This window comes from Otolemur garnettii, unplaced genomic scaffold (assembly GCF_000181295.1).
Source record: "Otolemur garnettii isolate 467f Iridium unplaced genomic scaffold, OtoGar3 scaffold00067, whole genome shotgun sequence".
Taxonomy (NCBI): domain Eukaryota; kingdom Metazoa; phylum Chordata; class Mammalia; order Primates; family Galagidae; genus Otolemur; species Otolemur garnettii.
This window is the reverse complement of record NW_003852462.1, coordinates 2,132,984-2,150,464: the sequence shown is the minus strand read 5'-3', so window position 1 is coordinate 2,150,464 and position 17,481 is coordinate 2,132,984. Positions and strand designations below refer to the sequence as shown.

Here is a 17,481-nt window from a genome sequence, read left to right as displayed (position 1 = left end):
AAAAAAAAAAAGCAAGTGTAACTAGCAGAGCGTCCAGCGCAGCAGCAGTGATGTGAAAGGGGCTTCTCCCTCGTTTGCTCACTGACTTTCAGTCAGATGTTCTGGTTTACACCCCACTTTGAGAAGCCTGTAATGTGGGGTTGACTCTAGTGAGCTGTCGTGTTGTGGTGCTGACCCTGGGCTGTTATATTACAGACAGTGCGCTGAGGTGCCAGGTGGCCAAGGGTCTCATGGGTCTGGCTGCCCAGCCTATCTCTCTTCCTCAGGCTAGACAGACCTCTGGAAATGGAGGTGTGCATAAGCCAGTGGTTACAGTTAAGCTCAGCTTCAGAAGTATTTGAGTGTTTGGGCATCAGATCCACAGCGGGACCCCTGAAGACACAGCCTGCATGCAGTTCCTGTCACACAGTCATGTGGGGGAGGTTGTCGGCCCCTCCCCATCGCAGAGATGAACCACCGTTGACAGGGAGCATTAATGCTTGAGGCCACGACAGGATGGGTTGCTGTACCCTAGTGGAGTCTGTGGGTTTCTGCTCCATAGATCGTCCCCTTGGGGCGGAGAGAAGCCAAGGCCAAGGACCTGGTGCGGCAACTGCAGCAGGAGGCTGAGGAGCAGCGGAAGCAGAAGAAGAGGCAGAGCGTCTCGGGCCTGCACAGGTCGGTCCTGGGGCTGGCCTGAGGCCACTGCTGCTACACAAACTGGGCTTGGGAACACTCTGTTCTCTGAAGCAGATTAAACTTGGGCCCTCGATATGACACTTAAGTTGCCTAAAGCCCTTTGAGATCTGGCCAGTTTAACCATGAGTGATGTTATTTATAGTGTGATGCCTTTAATTTGGATTTCTTCCACACAGATATCTTCACTTACTGGATGGAAAAGAAAATTACCCTTGCCTTGTGGACGCAGACGGTGATGTGATTTCTTTCCCACCAATAACAAACAGCGAGAAGACAAAGGTAGGTGTACATGTGGCCATGGTGTCTCCAGGCCATTTCGTGTAGAACAGATATGCTTGCGCCACTGAAGTCTGTCGTGTGTGATGGAGCATGTCCCATTCACGCCTGTGCCGCACAGTAGCTGACGGTAGCAGGATTTGCATCTCTGTGCAGGGAGCAGCCTCACTCTCCACCAGGCTGAGCCAGTTTCCTTCAGAATCAGTGTTAGAGTTGCTGGCTTCTGCTTTCAGTGACTTCATTCTTTTCTGAAATCTTTTCTTTTAATACATTTTTTTTTTACTGTTGGGGATTCCTTGTGGTTACAAAGATTGCATTTGTTAGGTAAAGTCCCGCTTATAATTGTGTCCTGCCCTCAAAAGGTGTGTCACACACCATGACCCCACCCCCACCCCTCCCCCTCCCTCTCTCGGCTCTCCTCTTTTAAGATGAAGAAAACAACTTCTGATTTGTTCCTGGAGGTGACTAGTGCTACTAGTCTGCAGATATGCAAAGACGTCATGGACGCCCTCGTTCTGGTGAGTGCCCAGCAGTGCGGCCTCTGGGCAGCCTCCAGGCACATGGGTGGACCTCTCCCTCCTCTCCCTGCTCTCCTGCTCACCACACTGGGCCACAGACACATCTTCCCAGGTCACCTCCCATCCCTAGGTTAAAAAGATACTTTCATTTACAGAAAATGGCAGAACTGAACAGATGTACTTTAGAAAGTAAAGAGGAAGGATCCCTCTCAGATACTGAAGCTGATGCAGTTCCTGGACAACCTTCGGATCCTAAAACGAATCCAAGTGCTGGGAAGGAAGGGCAGCCCCTGCTGGTGGTGGAGCAGGTCCGGGTGGTGGACCTGGAGGGGACCTTGAAAGTGGTGTACCCATCCAAGGCCGACCTGGCCACTGCTGCTCCCGACGTGACTGTTGTCCGCTGACGAGCCCGGAGGATCTTTATCAGGCAGCTCTGTTGTGCCTGGGCCACGGAGGTTTCTCTGTGGAGACACGAGATATCACTTTCTCACCTTGGCAGTTTTTTATGTGTTCCTTATCCTGTTTTTCCAGATGATTCTGTCGTAAATTGATGCTGTGCTGTCATTGCGATACCAAACTGATTTTACTGTTTTTCATGAAACGTATCATCCAAATGCCACAATTAACTGTTGAGACTGTTGTGAATCATGTAGGCGTGGACAGCAGTGCTCCTTCAGGAAGAAACAGCACTGCACTGTTGATGGCAGGCTGCTTGGCTGAGGTGTGCGTCAGGCGGAAACGGAGCAGCCTGTGTGTGCAGACCTGGTGCGTGGCACTCGCTATTGGCACTGTAGATTACCTGAGGACATGGCTGGCAGTCACACTGGTGCTGGACATTGGGTTTTCCGTATGAGAAACTGTGTATTAATAAAATACACCATCAGGGTTTGAGTAAGTGCACGCTGCCATGCTCACAAGACGATGAAATCACCTCATGATGCCTTTCTGAGTCCCCAGTGAGCACCATGTGACTGATCGGCCTGAACATCCAGCTACACATCAGGAAGCGGGCAGCCTGAGCTTTTGTGAACTGCATAAAAGGGGAAATCTCTTGATAGGGCATCTTTGTAGAGCACATTGTCCAGCATGCAGCCTGGAATGGGTTTTCCAGCTTGCAGTGATGATTATCTTTCTACAAAAAACTTTTTAGCGTGACTTTAGAATTACTTTCCTAACACTACTGTGGGAATGCTTTTGAGGGAGCAGAGACGTTTTGAACCCCCAGGCAGCCAGCCCCCAAGTCTGAAGGCAGCAGAACCAGTTCTGCAGTGGTGCTGCTGCTGGGCCAAGCAGGGAGGGAACTGACAGGGGCTTTTAATCCTGAGCAATGATGACAGAGGCCCCTCTCTAGGGTCTGCATGGGTTCTCGAGAGTGGACAGCCAGCTCTGTTGGTCAGCTGTTAGCACTTGTCAGCCAGCCAAGGGACAGACAGTGGCAGTGACCAGAGAACCTGTAGATTTTTAAGCCAAAAATCCTGAAGTGTACATGCCAGGGGGCTGCTGCTTCAGCATTTTGTTTGAGGTGTTTCCAGTTTTCACTGTGCACATCTTCATGCCTGCATTTGTGCTTGGCCACGTGTGTACACCCTTCCCTGGAGACAGTGTACTTGGGTAGGAAGGACCTAGCCAAGGCAGCACCTGTGATTCAGTGGGTAGGGTGCCAGCCCATATACCAAGGGTGGCTGGTTTGAACCCAGCCCAGCCAGCTACAAAGCAGCCGTAAAAGCCAGGAATTATGGCGGGTGCCTACAGTCCCAGCTACTCAGGAGACTAAAGCAAGAGAATCACTTAAGCCCAAGAGTTGGAGGCTGCTGTGAGCTGTGACACTACAGCACTCTACCAAGGGCGGCAAAGTGATACTGTCTCAAAAAAGAAAAAAAGACCTGGCCAGCCAGAGGGGGCGGCTTTCACAGCCCCCTGCCTTACAGGGCTGCAGCGTAACACTAACTCATTCTCTGTTAACACCATGTGTCTTCTGTTCAGTGGTCTCTGACCTTTATAAAAGGACAAATTTTGTGTTCTGTAGAAACGTCTGAGGGTGTCCTGAAGCATTTGCAAGAGCCCTGTTGCCCATGTACTGTCATCAGACCAGACTCCTAAATCCCCAGGTTTGTCCAGAGCCTTTTAAGACCTGGCCTGGGGTCACCACCAGGCCTTCCATGGGTCCCACTACAGGTAGGGGCTCCAGACAGGGTGAGGGGGATAGGGGCTGAGCGCCACACGTTGCCAGACATCTTGTTCTTGTTTTGTTTACCCCTAAACCCACCAAATAAATGTGTGCGGGTGTCAGTGGCCCTGGCTTGTCATTTCATGATCCTGTTGGGCAGTCACACACACTGATGCTGCAGTGGGCCTGGGGTCTGCCCTGCTGGGAGCCTTGAGCAGCTTCCCTAGCCTGGGACTCTGCCCCAGCTCTGGCCTGAAAGCCACAGATAATTGCTGGGGGAGGTCACCCTTTCTCCACAGCCCAGCTCAGGGAGGGAGGGTTCAGCCTCCTAGTGCCTCTGGCTGTAAGGGGTCAGCAGCCCCCATGCAGCAGGTGTCACCTCTGCTGCTGACAGAGCTGTAGTCACCTGACACAGAACCCTGCTTCAGGTTCTGTCCCTGCCCATCTGACTCACTAGTAAAAACACTTAATAGGAAACATCTCGGCTTGGCGCCCGTGGCTCAAGCGGCTAAGGCGCCAGCCACATATACCTAAGGCGGGTTCGAATCCCCAGCCCGGGCCCGCCAAACAATGATGGCTGCAACCAAAAAATGGCCAGGCGTTGTGGCAGGCACCTGTGGTCCCAGCTACTTGGGAGGCTGAGGCAGGAGACTCGCTTGAGCCCAGGAGTTGGAGGTTGCTGTGAGCATGATGCCATGGCACTCTACCCAGGGGGATAGCTTGAGGCTCCGTCTCAAAAAAAAAAAAAGAAAAAAAAAATAGGAAACATCTCAACTCCTTGCCCAGTAGATCCTCTCCCACCACTCTTTCCAGAGGGCACTGCTGGAAGTGTCAGAAATCCATTCTAGCCAGTGGTAGATTATGAGCAGGGAAACTGAGGCCTGCCTGGCAGCACTGCCCACACCTTACCAGCAGGAGGTGAGAGACCTGTCACAAAAGCCAGTGTCCTCAACCAGGGATCCTGGGAATGGGCCAGGCCCACCCCACCCTACTGGACCCCCTACGTGAGCACAAAGTGGACACCTGAGGTTGGGGCTCATGCAAAGGAGCCCTGGCACCCAGCCCACCCCCCACAAATCCTGTTCATGAATCTTCTGTGGGAGGGGAGGCCAGGCAGCCACTTGGCAGGGTCCCGTCCCATCTCTCCTGCCCTCTGGATTGTGAGAGTGCTGTCTAGTCCCAGAGGGGTGGGGTCTGGATGGGTCCTGGCTCACTTGTAGGGGCAGCTCAGTGGAGGCTGTGGGCAAGGAGTGCCCATCCGGTGAGCCTCCCCATGGGGCTGGAACAGGGTGTGGTGGCCAAATGCAGGCAGGCTCCAGCGCCAGCCCCAGCCACCTGCATCCCTCCTCTGCCCACCAGGTGGAGAAGAGAGAGGACACATAGGGTCACCCACTAGAGACCAGCTGGAGAAACTCCCAGGACATTCCCCCTCCTTTGCAGCCGGGTGTGGGCACCCCTCCTCCCTGTCCTCTGCCCTCGCTGGGCTCCCAGCCAGAGCCTCACCAGGCCTTGGGGCTGGAGCTCACACGAGGCCGGACACACAGTCAGACTGCCACATGCTCATAGCCTGACCTCCAGCTGCTCCCCTCCCAGACTTCCATGCAGGGGTGGGCAGTACCCCAGAGATCAGGGCCAGCTAGAGCAGACTGCCCCGACCCTGCAGCAGCCTCCAAAGGACCATTGCTTGAAGACCCCAGACCAGACCAGGCCTCCTGGCCCCCTTCTTTGGTCCCAGCCAGAGGGGACCCAGTCAGGGGTCCCAGTCAAGGCACTGGGGAGACAGGTGTGCGGCCCATGTGCCACCTCCTGACCCCAGGCAGACTTGGGTTGGCCCGCTCTCCCTAAAGGTGATAGGGTGGTGCCTCTGTCCCCTGCCCAGCCTGGCAAAGCCCCTCCATTTACATCCCTCACTATAGTGAGGGGCACTTGGAAAGCGCCCACCTGGGGTGAGCACAGCCTCAGCTTTCTGGCAAGTCTCACCTGGCCTTCCTTCTCCGTGCCTGTGAGGACACTGGCTGCCCATGTCTCTCACCCCCCAGCATTGGGGTGAGGACCACTTCCCCAAGGGGATGTTCTGGCAGGGGTCTGCAGGGCCTGGGGTGGACTGTAATAGGCAATGGCCAAGTGTGTGCCCAGGAGAATGTCTGCTGAGAGTACAGAGGTCAGGACAAGTGACCAGGGAGATGGGACTGAAGGTCCAGAGCCAGCCAGTGTGGCCAGCCCCAGAGGTCTAGCCGAATCCTGGCCCTCAGGCCCTGCCCCTGTCCTCGCAGAAGGCACAGCCAAGAGGGGGTGAGTTCCAAGGCTGAGAGCCAGACCAGGAGGACTGCCCCAGAGCACCAGGCCCATCCACAGGTCTGAGAGTAACACCGGCCACAGCCACCCAGCAGATGTTTAATGATGCCCTGTGCATGGCCTGCAGACAGCACCTGGGGATGGGGGAAAGACCAGGGTCCTCCTAGCAAGGGCCAGCCCAAGGGGACACACCCAGCCCAGCAAGCACCATGCCTGCCTCACTCGGGAAGCCCTGCTGGTGGGTGTGAGACCAAGGCCCAGGCTCCCACCTCACTCTGTACAGGAAGCACCTCCCAGTGCTGGTCTCAGCCTCCAGGGCAAGGTGGATGGGAACACAGCACTTGCTGGAGCCATCCTTGCACAACCAGAGTCAGAAGGCTCAGAGAGGGCAGAGGCCTGACCAGCCCACACGGCTCCGCACAGTGCCCATACAGGAGGACAACAGCAGGACCCATGGTCGGAGGCCGCCATGGAAGGTAGGCTTGGGTTGTCTGCAGAAGGCACCCCTCATCCCGGCCTTGACAAAGAAAGCGCCTGGGCCCTGGGCTTGGGGAGACTGGCCACCTGGTGTATCCCGGGTGTGTGTCCTGCAGCTCCTGCGATGCTGGCCTGTCTCCCTCCCCAGCCACACCCACCTCTGGGCGGCAGCCATGCCAGGTGTTTGTCTCTGGATCCTTCAGACTCATGTGCTGCCTCCTATCAGGCCTGGAACAGCTGTGCCCCTGGGGTCCTCGCATGCCCTGTAAGCTGTCTGCCTCCAGGGCCCGTGGATATACGATGGGGTCGGTGTGTATGGGGGTCTGTGTGTATGGGGGCCCTGCATCTATGGGGGTCTGTATTACAGGCAGGGTGTATGCAGGGGGTCCCTGTATACAGGCCCCCCCCCCACGCATGCAGCCAGCCCCAAGAGCACCTACTAGTGCCCTTATTTGCACTTGTGCACGTAGTAGCCAGTGACGTAGCCCAGGATGAAGATGACCCAGAAGAGGACCACTCCGCCCAGCACCTTCATGGCGATCCCCAGCTTGCCCCTGCACAGCTTCCGGGAGATCCTAGGGGGAGAACCATCTGGTGGTGAGCCCTGGGTCAGGGTGAAGGAAGAGCCCCCTCAGTGGACTATGGGGGGTTAGGCCAGGTCAGAGAGAATGCAGGTGGGCCCCAAGGGCAGGCAGCCATAGGGTCAGGAAGAGGAGCATGGGCAAAGGTGGGTTGGTGTTCTGCTGGGGGTGTGAGACCATAGCCCCAGAGGGAAGAGCCAGCCAGAGGGAAGTTTTGCTGAGACAGCAAAACTGGGCACCCATCCATGGGCATCCAGCCCAGCTGGAGTGGGCAGATGATGCTCGTAGCAGGGACAAGGCAGGCATCTGTGCAGGGAGTGACTGGCCTGCTGGGACCAGGCGGGCTTCTCCTCCCAAGCCCCTCACCTCTGGCAACACGAGGCCTCCTCTGTGCTGGACACGGCCGCCACGCTGACTTCATCCCGGCTGCTGTCGTCCCACCTGCTGTACTGCACACCGCTCTCTGGGGACTGCATGGTGCCAGGCTGCAGCGGGAGGGGCAAAGCCTTCACAGTGGGGAGACCCAGGCAGGTGTCGGGCTCTAACTTCACTGCAAAACACAGCCCCTCAGGGACAGAGTCAGCCGAGGGAGGGACAGAGCACTCAGGTGTTAACTGAAATAAAATCTTAAGGCTCCCCCCAGTGGCTGACTGACTGGACCCCTCTTGGCCAAGGGGGATCCCTAGAACTGAGTTGCTGGCTGTGAGAAAGGAGATCAGACAAACCTCATCAGGTCCCCTTCTCTCCTTAGAGATGTCCTCTGTGACTCTTTAACAGGCCTAAGGCTCTGGAAGACACACCTGCAGGTTCTCAATATACATGACAAACCACTTGGGTCTGGGCACAGGTCCTTAGTTTGTCTCTGATTAACAGTCCCTTAACTGGGCATTCCTTTTCACTAACTTCTGGTCTACTAGACAGACCCTAACTCTTTCAGCCACTGTCAGCCAAAGAATTTTCAAACCCACCTATAACTTTACAACCTGTGGGCTCCTGCTTTGAGATGTCCCACCTTTTTCGACCAAACCAACGTATGCCTTCCTTGTATAGATTTATGACTTTACCTATAATTCGGTCTTCCTGAAATGTACAAAACCAAAATGAAAGCCCACCACAGACAGTCCTCATGCTCAAGGCTTATTGGATAAGGCTCTGTATCCTGGTCCTCAGATTAGGCTCAGAATAAACCTCTTTAAATTATTATTATTTTTTGAGAGTCTCACTTTGTTGCCCAGGCTAGAGTGTCATGGCATTATCACAGCTCACAGCAACCTCAAACACTTGGGCTCAAGCCACCCTCCTTCCCCAGCTTCCCAAGGAGCTGGGACTACAGGTGCCTGCCACAAAACCCAACTAGATTTTTCTTTTTTTTTTTTTTTTGAGACAGAGTCTCACTATGTCGCCCTCAGTAGGGTGCTGTGGCATTCACAGCTCACAGCAACCTCAAACTCTTGGGCTTACATGATTCTCTTGCTTCAGCCTCCCAAGTAGCTGTGACTACAGGTGCCTGCCACAATGCCTGGCTATTTTTTTGTTGCAGTTGTCATTGTTGTTTAGCTGGCCCAGGCCGGGTTCGACCACCAGCCTCAATGTGGCCAGCGCCCTACCCACTAAGCAACAGGTGCAGAGCCAATTTTTTTCTATCTTAGTAGAGACGAGATCTCGGTCTTGCTCAGGCTGGTCTTGAACTCCTGAGCTCAAGCGACCTTGGCCTCCCTGTGTGCTAGGATTACAAGTGTGAGCCACTGTGCCTGGCCATCTATAAATTATTTTACAGAGTACGGCTTCTTTTCCATTGACAAAGGGGTTCTCACCCACTTGGTTTCCATCTGACTTACCAGGTGACAGGGAGTAGTGAAGGAACTTGGCCAGGGTCACACCAGTAAGACCAGCCCAAGGAGGAATTCCAAACCAGCAAGGCTGAAAGGTGACTCAGCCCTGACCTCAGGAGTGAGAGGCCTCCTGGGGGCCTTCCCACCCCTCAAGGCCTCCACTCCCTGTGCATTTATCAGGGCAGCCTCCAGCTCTATTCAGCTATGTTCCCTGATAAGTTCCTCCTCAACCCCCAGGGAGTCTGCAGGGCAGGGCAGGGCAGGGCAGCAGCCCGGGGGCAGCGGCTGGTACGGCCAGACCAAATTGGTCCCTGTCCAGGGAAGAGGCCCGGCTGGCCCTGGCAGCCCAGCAGCTGTGTCCTCAGCTTAAGTGAGTTGCAACCCCTCCCCCACCTGCTGCCTGGGTGCTGGGGAGGGGGGGGGCACCCTATGCTGAGTGCTGGGCCCCTGGGGGTAGAGGATCCAGGGACTCAGGAGGGCAGTGGGCGCTGGGGGTGCCTGGAGCAGAAGGAGAGCCAACTCCCTGCTGGGCTCCAACCCACTGAGCACTGTGCCAGGCAACAGAGAATGGGGGCTGAAGTGAGGGCCCAAAGAGCAATAACGCCACCACCACGCGTCCCACTGCTGCTGCCAGCAGGCCAATGCCGGTGTTCCACGCTAAGGGTCTCATTTGCCCTCAACTTATGTTACAACCTGACCTCCACCCAGGCTACAGGATTAGGGTTGGGTCTCCAGTGTGCCGGGCCCCAGGATGCCCTCACAGCATCTGGCCCCAGCAGTGAGTATGCTCAGGCAGGCAGCAGGCCCCACACTTCCAACAGAGACTTTGCCCCCACACCCTGCAGCGCTGGAAGGCTGACCCTTCTCCTGAGTAATCCTGCACACAGAGACTTAAAGGCACCACAGGCTACACATCTGCGAGAAGCCAGCCCCAAACTCAGGCCCCACTCAGGGCCCCAGCAGTTCTAAAAGTCCAGACATGCTGTGTTTGCCCTTTTCCAAACCCCAGGCCAGCAGGGGAGGAGGAGCCAGGCGCTGCTTCCCAGTGTGTGCCCCAGATGACTTTGGCCAGCTCAGCCACTGCCCACCCAAGGTTCTCCCTCCCTCCTGGTGGGCAGAATCCCAATCTTGTCCCAGCTGCAATATGCCAGCCACAGGTAACAGCTATGACCTGACTCTAAATACCCTCAGTCCCCGCTTTCTCAGGTCACCCACCCAGCTGTGGGCAAAGAGCTGAGATGCAGTGTGGGGACACGGCAGCTTTTGCTTCCATGAAGGAAACAGGGGCTACCTCCTTCCTGTTGACATGATGGCTGGAGCCACAGCAGCCACCTTGTAGCCCAAAGCAACATTAGCCACAGTGATACTGAGTCTCTAGGCTCGGCGCCTGTAGCTCAGAGGCTAGGGCGCCAGCCACTTACACCAGAGCTGGAGGGTTCAAATCCAGCCCAGGCCTGCTAAACAATGACAACCACAGCAATAATAAATAGCCGAGTGTTGTGGCAGGTACCTGTACTGCCAGCTACTTGGGAGGCTGAGGCAAGAGAATTGCTTAAGCCCAGGAGTTAGAGCTGGCTGTAGCTGTGATGCCACAGCACTCTACTGAGGGTGACATAGTGAGACTCTGTCTCAAATAATAATAATAATGCTGAGTCTCCAAATCCAGCCAGCAGCTGTGCACCTGTGGGCTTCTCCATGTGAGGAGTCAACCCCAATTTGCTCTAGCCTGGGACAGTGGCTTCCTGACTGATATAAAAAATGAGCTCTCAAGCCATCCTGGCAGATAAAGCCTCCAGAGCAGTTGAGGTGCCTACAGCAGGCTCAGTCATCTGTCCAGCACCCACCTGACCAGCTCAGGTGTGGCAGCAGAATCGCCAGACACCCTCCAAGCCCTGGGAGCCTCCGCTGTCCTAAGACCTCCTGGGGAGTGTCAGCGCCGGAAGTTCTGGGCTCACACATGACCACTCGCCCCCACCCCCACCCCCGCCAAGCACCTCCAAGCTTCGCACACTTACCAGGGAGATTCCTGCGTGGTGGCTGAAGCCTCCAGGGCCCAGGAAGACGGTCAGGGCCGGCCAGAGGGAGGACCTCACCTACTCCCGGCCTGGCAGGTCGGGGTCTGAGGTGTGGCAGATGCCTCAGGTCTTAAAAACTTCTTTCAAAAAAAAGTGAAGAGAGGAATCGCCCTGCCACAGTCCGGGAAGAGAAAGTGATCCCGGAGCTGGATGAGCAGTTGTGATCCTGGCAGCCCCGTCGCGTTAGGTCGGGGTCGGCCTGGGGCAAGCCCTGACCTCGCGATAACCAGAGATACGACGCCCAGACCACCTCCTCCCTCCCGCCACGCAAGGAAGGTGCCCCAGACCCAGCGCAGTTCACCTGCACCCCCGCCCCCGGCCGCTGCGCAGACTCGTCTCCGGGCCCGGCTGGGGGCGTGGCCAGTCCCGAGTGGGCGGGGATGGGCGGAGCGAAGCCGAAAGGGGCGGGGACGTGCAGAGCCAGGAAGGGGAGAGGAGTGAGGTAGGGAGGGAGGGGCGGAGTAACAGATTCCCAGCCCTAGGTGGCGGTGACCGGCTGCTGGCTGGGAGCTGCGGGTGGCGGGCTGGTGGGGCTTGTGGGTCGTGAGGAGGGTGCTGCTTCGCAGCGGCCCTGGAGCTCTCCACGGTCCCCGCCCGGCGACCGTCTTCCCCACAGACGAGGCTCCGGGAGGATCTGGGCGCTTCTGGGTCTGTACCCAAGACACACGGGGGCTCAGCTACCCCCCCTACCCCGGCCTTCTGCTCGGAGCACAGGGACCGAGGCTGCCTCCCGGAACCAAGCACCAGACGATGTGCTCCCAGGGGGCTCGGCGGGCCACCTACACGTGCGTGACCCAAGCTGGGCGTTGGGCGCTGTGAGGACAGTGCCCGCCCAGGGGGGATGAAAATCGGGAAAGATGAAGATGACAGCTTACGCCCTTCAGCACATTCTCGTGTGCCCAGAGCCCACAGTGTGCCTGTCGTGGGCACTGGAGAAACGTCAGTGACCACAGACACGAGTCCTCTCCCGCGGGGCTTTCCTTCCAGGAGCAGATGAATTGGAACAGACTTTCCCTACCCACCTTCCAAACTGATCCTACCCAGCAAGAGAGTCTCCAGCCAGGGGAGACCCCATGGCAGGTGGTCACAGGCCCCCTGCCAGCTCCTAGGTGTGTGGAGCTGGCAGCGAAGACAGACAGGTGTCGGGTCTGAGCCAGCATGGTGAACATGCCATCTCTGGCCTCCTGCAACCCAGTGAGGGGAGGGGACACTCATCCTATGAGGTCTCCCCAGAAAGGAGCTGGGGGGGGGGCAAGCTGGTGTGCTAACTCCCCACCCCAAGGCTGCAGAAGATTAATCCCTTGTGTGAGCCCCAGGGAAGAAAAAGGTGGGACTGTGCCAAGGCCAGGTTTAATCCTGAGTCAGAGGGCAGAACACGTGGCAGGCAGGATTCTGGGCTGGAGCCCTGGCTGGGCCTACTTGGAGGTCCCCTTCTTCAACTTGGTGGGTAAGGTGATCTCCGTCTGGTGCAGGGGGGGTACTTTGACGCCTTTCTGCTTCAGCTGGTTGTAGTAGTCGGTTCTCTCTGTGATGATCAGCTGGACGAGAGACGCAGCTGCCATGGGGATCTGCCCAGCTCCTCACTGGACCTTGAGGCGGGTCTGCCCAGCCAGGTTGGGTACCCAGGTCACCACCCGTCCTCCCCAGAAGGGGTCCCTGTGGCAGTGCTGCGCTGGTAAATGTTTACAGCTGGCTCTTGGGGGGAAGGAGCAACAAGAGCTCTGCTGTGTAGCATTTGCCAGTTTCTGTGGTATAAATATTCCCACCCGGAGGTGGAGTCACTGCAGCCCGCACTGAGCAGGGTTCTTCTGTCCTCTTAGAATGGTGAGGTCACTCCAGACTCCTAGAGACCTCTGAGGTTGTCACATCTGTCCCTCAAGTCCTTTCTTTCCTATGCAGAGGGAAGGTTGTCCCCACCCCTCTCCCAGTCTCCCCAAGGCTCCTCTGAATAACCTGTTGCTGTTTCATGCCAGGCAATGGGAAAAGATGAAGGCTGTGGGGGGGGGGGCACCCCCTGCCTTTCTGTATTCCCTTTTCTCCTCTCTCCCTTCCCTACCTTCCCCAGGAGAACCAGGGCAGCAAACATGTCCCCTGCTGTGACCCCCTAGTCAGGGGCCTCTGGGCCAGGGCCCAGCCCACTCCACAGAGCAGGTCCTGGGGAGTCATGGCACACACTGGGTCTAAGAGCAGTCCCACTGGCGGAGGTTTGGGTCTTGGGAACAGAAGCAGCTGTGGTGCATGGCCCCACAGAGAGCTCTAGGTCCCAGGGCACCTGGCCAGGGCTGTCCTCTGTTACAGAGGGAAACATCAGGGCTGAGAGCAACGAGTGTGGGGCCCCCAGCTTTGCTGCCCAGGGGTGGTGGGTGGTGACTCACTCCTGCCCCATGACCACAAAGCCTGCATTATCTCTCCTACAGCATCCTGCCCCTCTGAGGCCTCTGTCTGGGGACCCATGGCCAGGGATGAGACTGAGGCTAAGAAGGGAGGGGTTTGTGTCAGGGCCCTGGCTTGGCAGGGGACAATTCAGAGGGATTAAGCTGGCCAAAGCTAGGAGCCAAGCTCCTATGGTGGGAGAATCTCTAAGACCCAAGCAGCTGTCCCCTCCCCAGGACGTTCAGAAAGGGCTCCTTGGGCTACTGCAGTCACCTCATGGCCCTGACCCCTCCTTTGCTGAGCTGAACAGCAGCCCAGACTGGCCAGTTTGGGGCACACTCAGGGGTTGGTCTGGTCCCCTCTGCCTGGGCAGAGAGAAAGGATGTTCCTAGTGGTCCCAGTGAAAGGGAGACATGGCCAGAATGAGAGTAGGGTCCCCTGAACCCAAACCAGGCCTTCCCCACCCCCCGTCCCAGCTGCAGGTCTATGAAGTGGAGGCCACTGGGCCAATCTGTACCTGCAGAGCTTCCAGGATGTCATTATCAGTGATCTCGCTGGTCAAGGACTTGGCCCCAGAGATGCTAAATGTGGCCTGGATGATCTTACTCCTTAGTCTTTCAAGCTGCAAGCAAAGGGAAGACACTGTCACTTGTCTTTGCCAGAGAAAAGCCCCTGCAACGTGGGGTGCAGCCTCCTACTGTGGTATTTAAGTTTCACAGGCCAAGAAGGTACAGCTTACCCACACTTGGGGGGCTTTAGAGTCAGAGAGGTCAGCATGGTCTGTCTGAGAGCTAGAAGGTGCCAGATCGAAACCCAAACTCAAGTGGCCTAGCATCACTACCTCATCAACTGTTCTGTTTTGTTTTTTAAAATTGGGAAAGTAATAGCTGGGCATTGTGGTGGGTGCCTATAGTCCCAGCTACTTAGGAGGCTGAGGCAAGAGAATCGCCTAAGCCCAGGAGTTGGAGGTTGCTGTGAACTGTGACGCCACAGCACTCTACCGAGGGTGATGAAGTGAGACTCTGTCTCTAAAAAAAAAAAAAAAAAAAAAAAAAATTGGGAAAGTAAAACCTGCACATACTTCAACAATAAAAGCACATACGGGCTGCCTGTGTGCCCGTAGCTCAGTGGTTACGGCACCAACCACATAGACCGTATCTGGCGAGTTTGAGCCCAGTTCGGGCCTGCTAACAAAACTACAATGACAACTTCAACAAAAAAAATAGCTGGGCATTGTGGTGGGCACCTGTAGTCCCAGCTACTTGGAAGGCTGAGGCAAGAGATTCACTTAAGCCCAAGAGTTTGAGGTTGCTGTGAGCTGTGACGCCATGACACTCTACCAAGGGTGACATAGTGAGACTCTGTCTCAAAAACTAAATAAATAAATAAATAAATAAATAAAAGAGCTTATGCCCCTCAGGCTGTTCTTCCCTCCCAGAGGAACTTCAGTGAACAGACTGTTCCTGGCCCTTGAGTCACACTCTGCAGGGGAGGGTTGGCCCTCTGGGCTGTATCTGTCCCTTGCATTGGTTCTCAGTATTCGACTCGGGGCCCCTCCTTTTCTTACTGACTAGGAGGCTGCCAGGCTGTGGACATCAGGATGAGGCTTTGTGTTTCCCGATCCTTTGCTGCCATAAACATCCTTGTAGATGTCCACGGCCACAGCTCACCTCCCCAGAGGAAACTATTTCCCAGGAAAGTGCAGAGAAAACTCCTTCAACCTGTGCCCCAGAAGCCTCAGATAGGGGCCCACAAGTTACTGTGACAGGCTCAGTACCAGCTCCTCAGCCCCCCAACATCCAGAAACCCTGAGATTCAGAGGTGCCAACTGCGAGCCAGACTGTGGAGACGCGGCATTGCCCTGGAGGTGCCAGCACTTCTGTTTATCTCTCCTACAGGTGTCAGGAACAGTGCTGGAAAGTTACCAGCCCCTGGGCCTAAGTGAGGAGTCAGGTCCTTTCTTTCCGGTATTTATGGATCCCCACTCTGTGCTAGGCCCTGGAGGCACCAAGGGGATGAGGGGCTCAGTCCCTCTAATGGGGAGTTCTGCCCCTAGGTGAGGGGCAGTTGTCACCTGGGGTGTCCACCCTCAATTCCCCACCCTTGTAGGGTCCTTCCCCACTGGTCCTGGCTCTGTGTCATGCTGAAACCCTCAGAATCCTCAGCACAGCATCCCGGGCTCTACCAAAGCAATGGAAGTTGGCAATAAAATGATACTTCTGTGCCCTTTGGGCTCGAGCTACGGTTACATTGGAAGCACAGTGTTGTAAGAGATGCGGGTGCAGGGGCCTCAGTGACCCTCTCTGAACCAGCCAGGAGGCCGGATTAAACAGGAAAGAGGACACAGGGGGTTACAGTTTGCGTCCCTGGCGGGGTGGCAATGTCATTTCTAAAGCTGCAACACGGGCTCACTCTGGGGCTCTAAATCAAGGTGTGTTCTTCAGTGACTCTCCCTGCTGGCACGGCCCCATCCACCACTCCCCCACATCCCACTCTCCCCCACATCCCCGAGCCCCGTGCCTGGGCCATAAACACTGCTGGGTGCACACCCAGCAGTATCTCAGAGCAGGTCTGGGGCCTCAGGTGGGTTATCTATCCTCTCCTGCTTGTCTGTAAAGTGAGGATAATAATAATAACTACTTCACAGTGTATGGAAAGGATTAAGCGACTTTAATATCAATAAAAGGCTCAGTGCAGTGCCGGCCTCAGCCAGCGCTCTGCGGTCACAGGCTGGGGGACGTCACCATTATGCTCCCACCTGCCCAGGTGCCTCTTCCCTTTCCTCCAAATTCTCTCACCCCTGCATAGCCCAGGACCACTGCCTCTCCCATAAACAAGGCTGCCCACCATGCACAGGGGCCCCTCCTGTTTCAGGGGTCTTCATTGCAACCCTCGCTCCCTCCCTGTCCACATTTCTTGAGCGTCAACTCCACAGAGTGCTGGGAGATGGAAAACCGGGGTGGGGGGCAGCTCCCTCAGGAGAAGGCAGCCGGGCATACCCTGGCCTGGGCGCTCTCCAGGGCCACGTGGGTCAGCTGCTCCTCCTGCCGCACCGCCTCCATCCTGCTCTGCTGGTCCTCCTGCAGCCGCTTCCACCTCTGCAGGCTGTTCTCATCCTGCTCAACCTGGGTCTGCAGCTGGCTGACCCTGGCCTCCAGCTCGGAAATGACGTTGTCCTGCTTCCTGAGCTCACCTTCCAACTCTGACACCCGCTGGGGAGAGCCAGGGAGACACAGGCCTGACCTGATGCCACATGGTTCCCACCACCTTTTTCCTAAAAGATGCTCTGGAGCTCTCACTGGGTCCCTCCAGTCCAGTGTGGACATAGCCACAGCTGCAAAAAGCCCTCTGTGTGGCCCCGTGACCCTGGGACTCACTGGCCAAGTGGGATCTGCCTGGGCTAAGTGGGCCCCAACTCAGCTGTGATGACTCCAGCCTCGCCCTCCCATCCTTCCCAGTCATCACCTGCCGGAGGAGAAGGTTGTCCTTCTCGATACACCCCATCATCTCCTGGTGTTTCTTATCCTCACGAAGGTTGGAGAACTGGAAGGCAGACAGAGGGGTCGCACAGGGCGCTCCCAGGTGGACATAACAGACTGGGCATAGGCGTCTAACTTTTCCCTAAACTTTTCCCGAAACCACCCTAAACTGAAGACAGTGGGATTTCTGTTGAAAATGGAGAGAGGGGAGAAGAGAACTGAGAACAGTTTGGAGGTTGAGAAGCAGGTGGCTGAGTGGTATCTGATGTTGCACATTCTAGGAAGCTGAATCTCAAGCTGGTGATGGGGAGAGCTAAAAACATGCCCAGTTCACCCTTTATTTCCTAAAAGTCTCAGAAATTGGGTTCTTCTAAACATAGGGGTAACATTTGGGGGATTGGTGGGGTGTTGTTTCAGAAACTAAGAGACCCAGGCTCACTCCAGACCTTGAGCTGCTGGGCACCTGTCCTGTTCCACCCTGGCAGAGATCTGGTCAACTCGGAGATTGGAGCAAAGTTCTCCAGCAAATGATGGAGACCAAAAGCAAAACTAAGAAGAGGAACTTGTAGGAGATGGAAGTGGGGCAAAAAGTTAAAAAATTACAGGTGTAGGCTCGGCTCCTATAGCTCAATCGGCTAAGGCACCAGCCATGTACACCTAAGGTGGCGGGTTCGAATCCCCAGCCCGGACCCACCAAACAACAATGACGGCTGCAACCAAAAAATAGCCG

At 56.1% G+C, this 17,481-nt stretch overlaps 3 protein-coding genes across 4 annotated transcripts in view; 1 reads left to right on the top strand and 2 right to left on the bottom strand.

The window, feature by feature from the left end:
• Window positions 1-3,273, top strand: part of LRRC47 (leucine rich repeat containing 47) — a 10,365-nt gene extending 7,092 nt beyond the window's left edge. The window contains exons 4-7 of the mRNA XM_003793218.3: window positions 542-657; window positions 855-957; window positions 1,383-1,472; window positions 1,628-3,273. Coding sequence (XP_003793266.1) covers window positions 542-657; window positions 855-957; window positions 1,383-1,472; window positions 1,628-1,876 — 558 coding nt within the window. The 3' untranslated portion in view covers window positions 1,877-3,273. The remainder of the gene's footprint in view (window positions 1-541; window positions 658-854; window positions 958-1,382; window positions 1,473-1,627) is intronic.
• A 2,740-nt stretch (window positions 3,274-6,013) lies between these two features.
• Window positions 6,014-11,199, bottom strand: SMIM1 (small integral membrane protein 1 (Vel blood group)). Of its 2 annotated transcripts, none has more exons than XM_023515131.1 (3): window positions 10,840-11,199; window positions 7,359-7,542; window positions 6,014-6,986 (listed from the first exon to the last, which is right to left on the bottom strand). In XM_023515131.1, the coding sequence occupies exons 2-3, from the start codon at window positions 7,466-7,468 to the stop codon at window positions 6,860-6,862; spliced, it is 237 nt and encodes a 78-aa protein (XP_023370899.1). In that variant the 5' UTR covers window positions 7,469-7,542; window positions 10,840-11,199; the 3' UTR covers window positions 6,014-6,859. The 2 variants fall into 2 exon arrangements, with proteins under 2 accessions (XP_023370899.1, XP_003793265.1); XM_003793217.3 differs by having other exon boundaries at window positions 7,359-7,477.
• Window positions 11,200-12,314: 1,115 nt separating this feature from the next.
• Window positions 12,315-17,481, bottom strand: part of CCDC27 (coiled-coil domain containing 27) — a 12,154-nt gene continuing 6,987 nt past the window's right edge. The window contains 4 exon segments of the mRNA XM_023515259.1: window positions 12,315-12,437; window positions 13,790-13,894; window positions 16,272-16,484; window positions 16,738-16,815. Of these exon segments, the coding sequence (XP_023371027.1) occupies window positions 12,315-12,437; window positions 13,790-13,894; window positions 16,272-16,484; window positions 16,738-16,815 (519 nt within the window).

Excerpts from the sequence above, each read along its gene's own strand:
- SMIM1 (XM_023515131.1), bottom strand. The coding sequence starts at position 7,468 with ATGCAGTCCCCAGAGAGCGGTGTGCAGTACAGCAGGTGGGACGACAGC. Across the intron at positions 6,987-7,358 it reads GAGGCCTCGTGTTGCCAGAG|GATCTCCCGGAAGCTGTGCA; the intron begins GTGAGGGGCTTG and ends TTCTCCCCCTAG.